At 29.4% G+C, this 15,441-nt stretch overlaps 1 protein-coding gene across 5 annotated transcripts; it reads left to right on the top strand.

Annotated features, from left to right (window-relative positions):
• The first annotated feature begins 4,634 nt into the window (after nucleotides 1–4,634).
• LOC126660785 (fatty acid amide hydrolase) lies at nucleotides 4,635–15,289 on the top strand. 5 transcript variants are annotated; one of them, XM_050354458.2, is made up of 20 exons: nucleotides 4,635–4,759; nucleotides 4,932–5,021; nucleotides 5,357–5,466; nucleotides 5,552–5,612; nucleotides 6,037–6,227; nucleotides 6,313–6,442; nucleotides 6,558–6,635; nucleotides 6,739–6,886; nucleotides 7,030–7,142; nucleotides 7,235–7,310; nucleotides 7,494–7,565; nucleotides 7,949–8,000; nucleotides 8,323–8,403; nucleotides 8,497–8,580; nucleotides 8,701–8,804; nucleotides 9,423–9,515; nucleotides 9,955–10,023; nucleotides 10,704–10,768; nucleotides 10,990–11,051; nucleotides 14,882–15,289. In XM_050354458.2, the coding sequence occupies exons 2-20, from the start codon at nucleotides 4,943–4,945 to the stop codon at nucleotides 15,038–15,040; spliced, it is 1,827 nt and encodes a 608-aa protein (XP_050210415.1). In that variant the 5' UTR covers nucleotides 4,635–4,759; nucleotides 4,932–4,942; the 3' UTR covers nucleotides 15,041–15,289. The 5 variants fall into 5 exon arrangements, with proteins under 5 accessions (XP_050210415.1, XP_050210417.1, XP_050210418.1 ...); XM_050354460.2 differs by having other exon boundaries at nucleotides 4,635–4,823; XM_050354461.1 differs by lacking the exon at nucleotides 4,635–4,759 and adding an exon at nucleotides 4,836–4,854.
• The last annotated feature ends 152 nt before the right edge of the window (nucleotides 15,290–15,441 follow it).

Below are 15,441 nucleotides of genomic sequence, written 5' to 3'. Positions count from 1 at the left end.
GTGTGACTGAATTATGTGATTTAGCTCTTGTTTGTTTGATTATTTGTAAGTTAGATCACAGATTATCAATAACATTATCAGTATTAAAATAATCATTCATTATTTGCTGAATTAATGGTTTTAAAATAACAAATTAAATTACAATAATATCATCATTTTAATAATGTACTATGATATGATAAGTTTAATTTAGGATGGCGATATTTCCAGATCAACTATTTATAGGGCCAGAGCAACTTTGAAATATTGGACATTGTTATCCTATATTAATTAGGCATTCATTTTTTTCTTTTAACTATTCTTTTAATTTTTAAATTAGCCTTATTTGATAATAAATAAAACACTTAATTAAATCTGAATACTTATTCTATATCGATTTCTTTCTCCTTAATCGAACTAATTTTTTTGATAAACCTGCAAAACTAATTTTCTTAACAGCATTATTAGTCAAGTAATGATTATTTTTAAAAAATGCAATACATCTTCTCACATAATTTTTTCTTATGGGTGTCCAATGTTGACGTTTTTCTATGCTGATTATTACTCAGATTAATTTGTTCAAATTAAATAATAAATTGTGATGTTAAGAAAACTTTGTGGCAAAATCAAGTGCAGGTGAAATTTACATTGACAGTGATATATCTTGCATTTGTCTAACAATGTTGAGTGCAAGTTTTTTTTTAACAGAATGTTGAGTGCAAGTGATATATATTAATTGTGATATTGCGTTTTTATTCATCATTTTATTATCAAAGCCATAAAAAGTCCAAAAATATGCCGTCGGAAAGTTAATTTGCAGGTTTATTAAAAGGTGTGGTTTCAATTAAAAAAAGAAAAATTAATATTAAAAAAATATTCAAGCTTAAGTGTTCTATTCAAATAAGGCTAATTTAGGAATTAAAAGAATAGTCAAAAGAAAGAAATGAATGCTAATTAATAGAGGGATAATAGTGTCCAATATTTAAAAGTTGCTCTGTCAGTATATGTTTTTTTTATCAAATTATCGGGGTAGTTTTAAGTTTGACACATAACTAATTTTGATTTCGAGTAAATATAAAGATTATTAAGTTAATATGAATAGAAGATCATACGGCGTATGGATTTTGATTTGTTTAATAGTATGATTTTAGAAAATATTGAATATATTTAAGTTTATTACATCAAATGACACACAAAAAACCACTTTTCTTGAAAATAAAATTACTAATCCTAACCGCAAAATTTTATAAATTTTCATGAATATTTACTAATTAAACTTGAAAAAAACCTATAAATTAAGAAGAAATAAGCATAATCCTATAATAATAAGGTTGTAAAGGTGGTAGGGAAATGTAGAATATGAATTAGAACAGCAGGAACAGTTGTGTGATTAACTGGAATTATTCAGATTAAAATACCTAAACGGTTTTCTTGTAAAGCACGCATGCTCTTAAAAAGTCATTACTCAAATAATTAACAAATGTTTGACTACGATTTCATATGAACTGATAAAATTATAAAGAATCTTCTAATTTTTTAAGCTCAGCGTCTAAGTTTGAAAAAATATTAGAAATATTGGCAAAATAAACGTTAACGTTTCAACTTTATAAAAATTTAATTTCATTATTTAAAATGTTAAAAAATAAATCTCAACTTTTCATCTTTTTATATTTTGTAAACCAAATTCGATTTCCGACAATCTTAATCCATTTTCAGGCTATCAAGTGCAAAAAAGTGAAATGTTATAAAATTTTATTTGTAACGTTTTTAAGATGTTGAAATTTGATATGCCAATATATTTATCTAGTATAGCTGCCATATATGCATAAATTGTCGTAAAACGGTTTAAGCTATAAAATACAAAAAATAAAAAAATTGAAATTTATTTTATAACGTTTTGAACAAATTTAAATCACTAAAAATTTAAAATTTTAAAATTTGTTTTGTCAATATTACTAGTAATCAATAAAGACTCATTTGATTTTTATACTCTGCACAAAGAGCCCAATAAGATTAAATTTGTATCTTTTAATAGAAAAGAAAAATCAAATTTAATATTTGACTCATCATATCTCTTTAAATGAGGAGTCAAAAAACTCACATAGCATTATTTACAAACTGAAGTTGAAATGTCAAAATATATTGGACAATTTAGAACTTTAAAAGTAAAGTAAGTCAAAATATTAAATTTAAGGTGTCTTTTTCTTTCCAAATATTTCTTTTTTGTCAAAATATTTCTTAATAACAATTTCTTGAACTTTTTTCAAAGAAAAATATGCTTTTTTTTGAAAAAACTTATATATTTAACTTTAATTGATTTTTTTGTCAAACTTAGAGCAAAATAACCATCACTTTTTTTATTGAAAAATTGAGCAATAGATTAAGACTCAAAAGCCAAAAAAATGTCTTCGGTAATACAAGACCAAATATGATTAAGAACATCCTCAATAATTAATATCCAAAATAGATAAAGCCCAACGTGCCAGAGCGTGAGCCGTTTTATTATTTTCTCCCTACGAGTGGAGTGAACACAAAACTAATGCAATTAAATCTCGGAATCAAAGCTAAAATGTCGCCGATGACAAGACCTTGGGGTGATACATCCGCCGGACCACTGCAAATCATCTGAATAATCGAAAGGGAATCGCTCTCCACCACGATCTCTGAGAAACCACAGTCTAAGGCAATATTCAAACCAAAAAGGATTGCCAGACTCTCACCATATGAGACATCAAGAACAGCAGCCAAATGTTTCCCTGCTGAAACCATATTTTCCAAAGCAAAACTACAAACAGCTCCAGGTCCTCCATTTATAACATCAAACCAAGATGACATGTTCTGCACATTAAAGCACTCAACTCGCAAGCCCAAAGGTGAAACCAACCAAAGACCACGGACCCAGCCACAATCCCTAAAAACGTGCATTATCGATTCCGAAAATTCTCCACAAAGATTGCAACCTGTGAATTAGGGTACAACTGACAAAATTATAACGTCAGGGTGCATTTGAAAAAGGGCGATAAGGTGAGGGTTTTTTTGATGATTAAGCCTATTAAAAAATTGGGGCAGATTTTAAATTTCGTTTCTTGGATAATATTTTATAGTTTAAATTTCAATATTTTTCTTAATTTACATATTAAAAATCAATGTAGTACTATATATTAGTACAGTCCCACCATCAACTGAAGTGCCGTGAAGTTGCTAAGACAAAATAAAGAATAGTTGATTAGGCCATGCTTTTAGATAGGTTTGTGCACCGAACCGAAATAATCAGAAAATCAAACTGAAAGTAATCAGTTCAGTTTATATATTATAATTTTTTAGAATAAATTGGTTCTGTTTTAAAGAACTACATATATATATATATATTAAAAAAAATTAATAAGATTAAATCAATCTCCTATAATCATGCTATGTTAATATAATTTTATAAATTTGTCAAATATATTAATAAAATATGTCAAAAATTGATTTCAGATGATTTGATTATTTTTGTTACCCGATTCGTCAAGGAGAGTATATTTCAATAACTGCGCATACAATCTCTTTAAACAATCGTGCTAAATTTTTAAACTCAAGCATGATATGTTTATTTAAATAGTTAACGCAATCTATAAAAATAAATATTACTCCAAATACAATCTATTCAAGTGAATATCAATATAAAGAGTATTTATGTTCAGTAAGTAGTATTTCGATATGAATTCTAAGCTCTACATGCTAAAACACACCATGCAAGATGCATTGAATATTAAATTTATAATTTAAATATTTACAAATATATTTTAATTTTATTTTTTAATTTTATTTTATTAAAAATTCAAATAAGTATTAAGTTTTTTTATTAATATATATATTAGCAATGCCTTAATGTATTTTAAAGTTAATATGAATTTTTAACATTGATTAAAAAAGGCTTAATTGCTGAAAAATACCTCACTTTTTTGACCTTTTTATTTAATGTCCAAACTTTTTAAATCATCATTTTAGTTCATTTTCCAATTTTCCGTTTGTGTTAAATTGAAGTGGAAATATGTACTTTATATTTGAAATTTTCATGGTAGAAGAATAATTGGAATAATATGAACTAAAATGAATGACATTTTAATTGTTTTACTATAATTTGAATAAATGGCTATAATTGAAACTGAAAATTAAAAATGAGCTAAAAATGGAGATATTAAAAATTTGAATCAAAACGGAAAAAATCAAAAAAGTAAGAGTATATTTTGACAATAAAATCTTACAAAAATGTTAAATCAGGTACTTGTATATAAAATCTAACCAAAGTGTATTTACTAAAAAAATTCAAAACTATTAATCATGATAATCAAATCAAATCTTGATGATTATTTGATCAACCCATTCTAAAGTCCTTAAACCATATGGTATTTGTTTAGTACATTCTTCGTTTTTTATTGGAATTTTTTCTGACCCTTGTACTTCAATGCATCGTCTTTTTTAGTCCCTACGATAGAGGGGCTTTCACGTAGTGACCAAAAAAGGCGACAATTAGAAGTACAGAAGCCAGAAAAATCTAAATAAAAGATAAAGGGCGTATCGAATAAAAACCGGATAATTTGGGGACCTTAATATGAGTTAATCCATTAGTGTATTTTACAATAAGGCAGGCAGAGACCATAAATGGTTATGGCAGCACAGACAAATATAGCATCCAACTAAACGGCAAACTCATTAACTCCAACAAATAAATACCAACCAACTCCACAACTACCCAATACGTAATCAGTCACATCAACGCCTAATATCTCACAAACAGGTTTCTTGCTCATACTTCATCATCAAAATTCAATCTTTTTGATCATTTCTATACTGTTTTGGAAGTAAAATTCTGATCTTTTTGCTGTACATAAGGTGTTTGATGTATTTACTTGCTTGTTTGCTTACTCATTGATCATTGTTTAATTTGACTGTGGACTTGTTTTGATTAGTTGAGAAAAGAATGGGAAAAAAACGTGTGATGGTTCCAGCTGATGAAGTTGACTTGTCCACTGTGAAATATCAGCCTCAAGCTGTTAAAGGTTGGTTCTTTACAATCATGCCCTCGGTAGCACGGACACTTTGGACACGGGCACGGCGAAGTAGTGTTATTTTAAGGTTTCCCATGTAAAAATGAAGTTTCTTATCTGAAACGTCAAGTGTCCGAATGTTTCTGAAACGGGACATGTTAGAATGAATGAAGTGTCCGTGCTAGCTAAGGATTCATGCCCAATTTCCTTTTTGTCTATATATGCATATGAATATGGTTTTTTTATTAAATTTGGTTATATGCAATTGTTTGGATTGTGGATAGATGAGATGAGATGGGATTGGATTGATTCTTTGTTCTGTTTTGAATTTTGGGTTTTTGTTATAGCTCCTCATTTGACTGGATGGGGATTTAAGTTGTTTGTACATTTACTTGAGGCTCCAGTGATTGGTTCTCTTATCATGTCTAATTTAAAGAAGGAGAATAAGATGAATGAGGTAGGATCTGGTGTAGTTTGCTTTTCAAAATTCATAATTCGGTTCGTTATTGATGTTGAACTAACAATGTTTTTGTTGATGTTAGATATTGAGAGAAACTGAGATACCGGAACCACCCATGTTTAAACCGGAATATCCTCCTCAAGGTTTGTTTTTATTCCTTTTTCTCATATTTGCTTCTTTGCATGCTGTGCTGTTTCAGCATTGACTATATACGAAGCACTGAATTGGAAGGGCCAATTCATGACTTTAAATCATCATAAGGGTTATGGTTCATCATATATCCATGCTGTGTGCATATTTGAAATTATATCACTGTAGGATGCAAAATCTATTGATTGGAATTTGCATTCTTTTCCTATGTGCACCAAATACGCAATTCTAGGCTTTATTGTCAATTATAGTGTTCAATTCAAGAATCTTAGGGATGAATGCATTTACTTTTTCAAAAGAAATTGGGTACTCGGCTAGAAAGATGAGGTGTTTAGCTAGGTTAATTGAAAACTCATTCTTTTGTTACATCATAGTTCTGTAAATGTAGCTGACATAGGGATTGTAATTTAAGTTCAGAACCAGAACCTGGTGTTGTTGCTGTGGATGAGGACGGAAAACCAGAAGACAGGGTTGAAATAGCCTTAAGTTGTCTACCTCATCATGATTTTGCTAGCAGCTGGAAAGAAGGCTCAGCTCCATCATTCAGGTACTGGAAGATACGTGATTACGCACATGCTTATCGATCACAGCTTGTAACTCCATCTATGGTAACTTTCTGATAGTGTCTACAGGCTCAATTTCTTTCTTTCTTTTCTTTTTCTGTAGTATAAACAGTGTTGGATTTGTTTGTAGGTTGCTGAGCGCATAATTTTAGCTATAGAGGAGTTTAAAAAGACCAAGCCGACAGCACCATTATTGATTTCTTTTGATAAGGAAGAAATAAGGAAGCAAGCTACTACTTCTACACAGAGGTTTGAGGAAGGTACCACCTAATCGCATTAAATGACATATACCTTATATTTATAGATAATATGGAGTAGAATTCAACTGAAATTAGCTGATTATCAGCTTATCAATTTGATGCTGTGGCTCTGCAGGAAATCCAATATCAATTTTGGATGGTATTTTCATGGCCATCAAAGATGACATTGACTGCTATCCCCATCCAACTAAAGGTGTAAAAACTTTACTAAATCTCAGCCTTATTAACATTCTGTAAGGATGGTGTAATAGTAGAAAAAAGAGTACCATCTTAAAACTACTGTATCTCATTGACAGGTGCCACAACATGGAAGCACGAGGTTCGTCTTGTTGAAAAGGATGCAGTTTCTGTTTCCAGGTTGCGGAGCTGTGGTGTGATTTTTGTGGGGAAGGCAAATATGCATGAATTGGGCATGGGAACAACTGGAAACAATCCAAACTATGGGTCAGTCTCAGTTTATTACTAAAGACCAATTTTATTTGGAATTGTGGTTATTAAAAAAATAGATACCAAAATAATTACCTCGCTGCAATGCTAGCTTGATTTTTCTTTTTCCATTACTCATTAACAATTATTCGGAAATACAGAACAACAAGAAATCCTCATGGAACAGATAGGTATACAGGCGGATCTTCCTCGGGTCCAGCTGCAATTGTTGCTTCTGGACTATGCTCTGCTGCCTTAGGAACAGATGGTGGAGGTTGTATGCATATCTTATGGTAGGTCTAATTGGTAGTCGATCTGTATGAAACACTAATTTGCATATGTTTAATTTAATGGTGAAAAAGGCAGGTTCAGTTCGTATCCCTTCTTCTCTTTGCGGTGTTGTGGGATTAAAAACAACGTATGGAAGGACAGATATGGGAGGGTGAGATTTTTAAACTCTTGTCAATCTCATATGTTACCCCTCTAGCTTGCTTTTGCCGAAACTTAATATGGCAAGATGTGCAAAGAAGAAGAATGATCTTGTGTATGACAAGATCTCTGATGTAGTTCGAGCAGTAGACAAAGAATACTTATGCTGATCTTTATCTTTTACTCTTTGACACAGTTCAATATGTGATTCTGGGACTGTGGAAATTATCGGACCAATTGCATCTTCTGTGGAGGATGTCATGTTAGTGTAAGTATCTCAATCTTGTGATTGCACTATTGCAGCTATATATATCTCTACAAGAAGCCAGACCAGATATAGTTGCATTATATTGAAATAAGCTACTTGCTTATTGATTCTTTATTAAGTTTTTGAGAGAAACAATTGCTAACTGTATTCAGTTAGAATGTCACTTCTGATCTGAGAATGGCTGTGCGCCAATGGATGTCTAATATGGAAATTTCACCCGTCTTTCCGAAATGAAAAAAAAAAGGAGAAAATAAACAAACGCAGTTGTACCTTTCATGCTATTGTTGATTCTCTGCTTTCCTTGATGGACAATGAACAGTTGACCTTCAGTAACTACTCGGTAGAAAATGTCGGTAACCTCTTGCATTCTGTTGACTCTTCAGGTATTCTGTGATTTTGGGCTCATCTCCAGCAAATAGAATCTCCCTGAAACCGGTAACTTCATAACTTGTCCAGCTATTCACAACCATTACAAATTTATACAAAATTTACATCTCTCTCCCTAATCTGTTTTTAAGTTTTAGACAATTGGTCATATTCATAATTGCAATATTTAGTTAGATTTAAGGTTATTTTGAAGTGAACAATACAAATGTGCAATTTTTGGTAACAGAATCTGGCTGTACTTGTATTTTGTTCTTTGTGCCGACATTGTAAACATGCTAATGAGGTTAAGTTATAATTCTGACAATTTCTTAGGCTTCATTGTTTTGACATACGTTCCTCATTGAATTTTCATGTTTTCTTTTGGTGGTAGTCTCCTCCATGTTTACCTAATTTAACTTCATATGAGAGTACAAATATTTTGGGGTCATTGCGGCTTGGGAAATATACAGCGGTAATGATACTTTCTATTCACTAAATATTGTTAAAATACACTGTTTATATTAATAACAAGCAAGTTACTTACGAAATGGTAAGTGTCCTGCAGTGGTTCAATGATGTACAGTCAACTGAAGTGTCAGATAAGTGTGAGGATATTCTTAACCTTCTGTTAAAAACACATGGGTGTGAAGTAAGTATATCAATTCCGTTATATGCTTCAAAAGTGTTTTCAATCCATTTTTTATTTGATGTTAATTGAAATCATCATGATGAGAGTCATGAGACTGAACTTCCATTAAAATGATTTTAGATGGTGGAGATTGTTGTGCCTGAGTTCGAAGAGATGCGAATTGCGCATCTTGTTTCTATTGGATCTGAAACACAATCCTCATTAAGCGCTGATATTGAAGATGGGTATGTTCCTCCCCTTTTTCGGAGTGCTTCTGTATGTTGTACGGGAACAAAAATGCTAAAACGGGAAACAGTGAAAGGGTGGCAAATCTACATTTCTTATAAGAATAGGTTATAAATAGGGTTATTTGCAACTAAAAGTCCCATCTTTTACCTTTTTAGCAATTTAAGTACGTCTTTTTAAACTTGGCAACCAACAGTCCAACCTTTCATTTTTTGGCATCATGGTCCAAAAGTATTATTTTCTTCACAAAACAATGTCGTTTTTTTGGCAGTTTTTAATGAATGAAAAGACACTGGATAATGATGTTGGGCCGTAAAATGCCAAATAAATGCAAAGTGGGGCTGTGGGGTGTCAAGTTTTAAAAGACGTGCTGAAATTGTTAAAAAGGTGAAAAGTTGGGCTTTATTTTTGAAAAATAACCCTTATAAATATAAAGTTTCGGACTTCTAAAAGCGTTTCTGAAAATAGAAACGGAATGCTGAAAAGTAAATTCAACAAGTTTCTGTGCAATATAGTCTACAACATCGGACTACATAAAGTCATTGCTCAAGTTATAGATGCAATTACTTCTATATTTGCTTATGTGTTTCTCTTTATCTTCCTTTATCCTTTTGTAGAAAAGGGGTGAGATTGGCATATGATACTCGTACCAGTCTTGCACTATTTCAATCATTCAGTGCAGCAGACTATGTTACTGCACAATGTCTAAGGTAATACTCAATAACAACTTCGCCGGTACAATTTGCAAAAGAATAATTGTCTTGAAATTACAAACACACGGTATTGCTCATGATTTTATTTGCATTTAAACCGTAGGTTTAGCAGCAATATCATATACTCCTAATTAGCCAGTTGAATCTATTTATGTATCATGAACTGTACTTATTGCTTGCATGATAAACAAACTACTACTTGCTTGGTTAGTTGAAGAGATGCTTTTCGTTACGCTCCTGTCCTGTCTATGAATTTTTATAATGTGGAACATTCGCAATTGTATCTACTCTACTTAGTTTCATTCCTTAAGCTATCCTCAGTGGTAATTAGGATTTGAAACTTTGTTATAATATCCGGAGATCGGACATTTTGTGTAGTATCATTGTGAAATACATATATTTTAAGTTTTACCTTTTTTTCTTACCCAATTCTCAGAAGAAGATTAATGTACCATCACATGGAGATTTTTAAAAAGGTGGATGTCATAGTCACCCCAACAACTGGGTATGTAATCTTTACTGTTTCTTCATTATGCCATCATTTATGCTCATGTCATTAAAATATCACTGTAAGTTCACCTGTTCATTTATAATCCAATCAGTTTTGTTGTTTACCAGTAGGTTAGCATGAGTGTTTATTTTTGGGGTTAATGTCATATAAACTCACGAATTATACACATCTTTGCAATCTAATTACATTTTATAAAAGTTGGTAAATAAATACACCAACTACCATTTTTTTACAAATTAATACATGATTGAAAATCCGGTGAAAATTTGAAGTGGAAGCCAGCTTTTCAAAATGCATCAGTTTTTCTATCGCTCAAAATGCATCATTTTGATGTGAATAACATGGCCAACTCCGACTCCACATCACCAGATTTTCAATGGATATATTGATTTGCCAAAAAAATGTAGTTGGTGCATATCTTTACCAACTTTTATAAAACATAATTAAATTACAAAAATATGAATAGTTTGTAACTTTATGTGACGTTAACCCTCATTTTTTTGTTAGTAATATACGATAGAAATCTGAGTTACTGACTGATTTGAGTGTTACTGGATGAGGATGTCACTCCAGTAATTGTATTAATTGGTGTCCATTGCTTATATGTGGGAGTTTTCAATTAGAAATTCGAAACTAATATCAAGTTTTGCTTCCATCCTGTGCATTTACAACAGCATGACAGCACCCAAAATACCTCCGAGTGCTCTTAAATATGGCGAGACTAATATGCAGGTCACAGGTTTGTGCTCCTTTTTCATAAAATTGTATATCAGACGAATTAGTATGAGGAAGCCGGAATCGAATTTGAGACTCTCATGTCGGATTATAATGTGTCAAATAAAATAAATAATTGAGTATCAAAGATAACAAAATATTAGTCTGCAATTTACATTTGAAGTACATATTCTTGTTTTGTTCGAAATATAATTTGATACTAATGCATGTCTTTCATGATTTTAGGTGATCTTATGCGGTTTATTCTTGCAGCGAACCTTCTCGGTTTTCCTGCCATCACAGTTCCTGTGAGTCACATTTCCTTTATCTATACTATATATATCTATACTATATATAAAAGCACGGATGGGGGGGCAGGCAAATTTACTGAATAATCCTTTTCAGTTTACTACTAAATAAAGGTTTTATAGTCATTAACTAATTAGTTATTTAATTAATCATTAAGCACTATTGTAATTAAAGTCCTAATTAGAATAGGTAGCTAAATTATCTCCAATTTAGTTTTTAGTATGTAGAAAATAACTAAATTGTCTCCAAATTATTAGGAATACCTATCTTTTAGTTTGATTGAACTATAAAATTAAAATACTGTATTTGGTTAATATAATATTATTTAAATGAGAAAATGACAAAACTATACAAAAAGAGGAAGAAACTAACAACAATGCTAAATTTGTTAAAATATTACATGAGCACCTCAAAAAATAGAAACTTTACATTTAATACCTTAACAATGAGGATGCAACACATGGCACATACAAAACAAATAAAAAAAAGGTCAAAAACGCGTCAGAATAAGTCAAAAACGCGTCAGAAACGCGTCTGACATACGTCTGACACGCGCGTCAGTCACGCGTCAGTTTGTCAAAATTTCAGACTTGTATCATTTATGTATTTGTTATGTATCAGACATGTATAAAGGACATATCTGATTATTATTTTTTCATATTTTTAAAACAAAAATAAATAAATAAATAAATACATATATTATTAATATGTATTATTTATGTGTCTCTAAGGTGTATGTATAATATATTTTGAATTAAAAGATATATGTATCACGTGCTTTAATTAAAATTCACGCATCAAATAATGTAAACAATATTTTGATATGTTACTATTCACTATAAATTGAAACATAAAAATAATAAGTTGTGATTTTTTTTAACTCAACTTTTATCAACATAAACATTCTCACTTGAATTAAAAACCACTATTATCCACAATGTATCAGAGATTTATTAGCTATCGACAATACTACATCTCAAAATACACACATAATACATATATTAAAATAAAAAATATAGGTCTAAATTATTTCTGATATGTACAAAAGATGTGTTGAATATGTATCGTATTTGTATTTGAGTTACATATTTAACGCATTGAATATATAACTTACGAGTAGTTGAAATTTATCTATAACATACATTAAAATAAAAAAACATGTCATATGCTCTGTAAATTATGTAAATTATTTATCAATGATACGTATTAATAATATATTTATCATGTTTTAATTGTATATGAAAAATGTATCTAAAAATACATCTAAAAGACATATATATTTATATAATATATATTTAAATATTCTTTGAGTTGTTTCTGATATATATTGATGACGTATCCGAGATGTATCGAAAATGTATATGAGATGTACCGAAAATATATCTCGAAGGCATTGAGGTACCACCATTAACGAGAAGACGCATATCAAAAATATATTTATCATGTATATTTTATATTTTAAAAATTGATCTAATAAATACATCTAAGAAACATGTCAAACACTTTTGATGAATTAATATATATTTTAAAATAAATGTATTTGAGCTGTTTCTGACATGCATCTGATATGTATAACATATGTATCTAATATGTATTCAAGATGTATCTTGAAGACAATCACATACTATTAATGAAACTTATTGGAGAAAATATATCTTAGACATGATAAATCTTAAATACATAAATAATACATTGCTTTCTCATTTGAAGTGCTATCATATTTTCTAAATAAATATACTGTCATTTTTAATAAAACAAATAAATTGAATTAAACTCTATCGAATTATACACTTCCAGCAAATGGATTGAATGACAAGGTTGATGAGGTTTGGTTGCAAAGAACTTTCACAATTCTTATGGCTGGCAACACGTAAACACTAGCCCTCTTGAAAATTCTAATCTCCTCCTCTACATCTTTATCCCACGATGTATCAGAGATGTATCAATAATGTATGAGAGACAACTTAAATACATGTTTCATACATCTTAGAGACAACTTAAATATATTTTCTAAAAAAAATTATGTATTAAACTTCTCACTAAAGACACTGTTGAAACCATAAACTACAAATAAGAAAAACACATAAGAGATGTTAGCAAATAATAATATACTATTTATATCACATAATGTATAAAAAAATAAAAAATAATACATGTCTTAAATAATATAAATAGATGATACATATGAATACATAAAATAATACATCTCTTAAATAATATAAATAGATGATACATATGAATACATAAAATAATACATCTCTTAAATAATATAAATAGATGATACATATGAATACATAAAATAATACATCACTTTAACATTTGCAGTGTTATCATATTTTTAAAAGAAATGCATTGTCACTTAAAAAAAAAGTTAAATTATTATATTGTTAAGAATTGAAATAAATTAATATAATTAATAACATAATTTTCATCTCTAAATCAATTTAAATAACCTACAAAACATAATTTAATATATTATTAATACAAGTATATATATTACAATTATTTTATAGAGAGAAAGTTCAAAATACGACAAAAATTACTTAAAATTAGAGGTGTTTTTTATTAAAAAAAAAAGATGATGAATGACTAAAACTAGTAATATTTAATTGAAGATTTAAATTTAATTTTAAAATAAAGAAAAGTATTTAGATTAAAATTACTAAAACTAGTAATATTAGATCTCGAGTTTTTATGTTAATTTTTTTTTTCTTCAGTTTCTTAGCTTGAACAAGAAAAAAAATACGAGTAACAAAAATTGCTCAATCAAACCAAGAAATAAAAAGCACCCGCAATCAAAAATACGTTTTTTAAAAATTTCAATTCTTTTCTAATTATTCTAAAAAAATCATGGTACCCCAAAAAAAACAACTGATCAATCTTTTTTGTCTCCATCCAGAAAATAATAATAATTTTGTTCAAGATAAAAAAAATATTAAAAAAAACAATTTTAAAAAAATGAAGTAAAGAAGATGAAAAATCGTGACTTTATAATAAGGAAGTTAATTAAATTGACAAAAATGATGGAATTTTGAAGGAAATTTGAAATGGAAAAAATTTAATAGTAACAGTTCATGGTGTATAAGAAAATAGAAAGAGTAGAGTGGGAGAAGATAAAGACAACATGTGTTGATCTCTTAAAATAAAAATGAAAATAAGATGACATGTGTAGGGTAAGAATGATTTATGTAGTGCATGTAAAACATTCCCGTGTTTAGCCTTTTAATGTAATCAATAAATTAGCATAGGTGAAAGAAATTAAAACACTTAACATTTTTGTAATATATGACCGCAATTGGCATAATTGTGTAATTTTCTCTATTTAAATTTCTATTTTATTATTTTTAAAGATATTATTAATAAAATTAAGTTAATTATTTAATTATGTTTATTATAAAACCAAAAACAAAAAAAATTCAGTATAGAAAAAAAATTCAATAACCGATATATTATATTTACTTTTACAAAAATTCTTAACTAATTTAATATTAATTATAAATAAAAAATTGATATAATTATAATAAATTTACTAATATGTTCATTGACGAGTTACGTTACGAGCCACGTGCATAGCACGTAATGCGAAACTAGTTTTTTAAAAATCCTACATATAGGGTGTGCAAAGACCGAGTCGAACCAACAAGTCAAGTTGGTTCGCTTTCTTTTGGCTCGGTTCGGTTTCAAACTTTCACTTTCAGTATAAACTGCACCAAGTAAAACCAAAAAACCAACCAAACATTTTAAACATTTAAGATTTTTTATAAAATTGGTTTGTCTCGATTTGAACCGAATAAACAACTCAAATTGTGTTGTGGTGTATGCTTTTCAGGTTGGTTATGATAAAGAAGGACTTCCAATAGGTTTGCAAATAATGGGTCGACCATGGGCAGAAGCTACAATTTTGCGTTTGGCTGCTGCTGTGGAGGAACTCTGTGCAAAGTCTAAGAAGCAGCCTGCTTCTTTTTTTGACGTTTTAAACGCAAACTGAAGCATTTGCCTTCGGTTCCGATTCGATCGAGCTACATTTTTAGAGTCCGAGCTTCAACTTGACAAGATTACAAGATTCAAATTCGACTCGGCTCAACTCGATTATTTATAAAGAAAATTGTTCAAATAAATATGACAACTTAAGATTATTGAGATACTTAATTTGATGTGAGTTATTATAATAAAAGTATAAATATAAATATATGTATAAGGATTGAGATAAGAGTATTAAATTGGATTAAACTTCAAAGCTTCTTGATTTGAAACTAATTTGAATAATTCAAGTTCAACTCTGATTTTAAATACTTTTCGATTTAAACTCGAGTAGCTTTTGAGTTATCTCAATTTGCATTTAACAAAGAGACTAACCATCAATTCTTGGTGCTCTAGGCTATAGAGAAA

This window comes from Mercurialis annua, linkage group LG8, assembly GCF_937616625.2.
Source record: "Mercurialis annua linkage group LG8, ddMerAnnu1.2, whole genome shotgun sequence".
In the NCBI taxonomy this organism is placed as follows: Eukaryota; Viridiplantae; Streptophyta; class Magnoliopsida; order Malpighiales; family Euphorbiaceae; genus Mercurialis; species Mercurialis annua.
The sequence above is the reverse complement of the archived record's forward strand: the minus strand, read 5'-3'. Positions and strand labels throughout refer to the sequence as shown.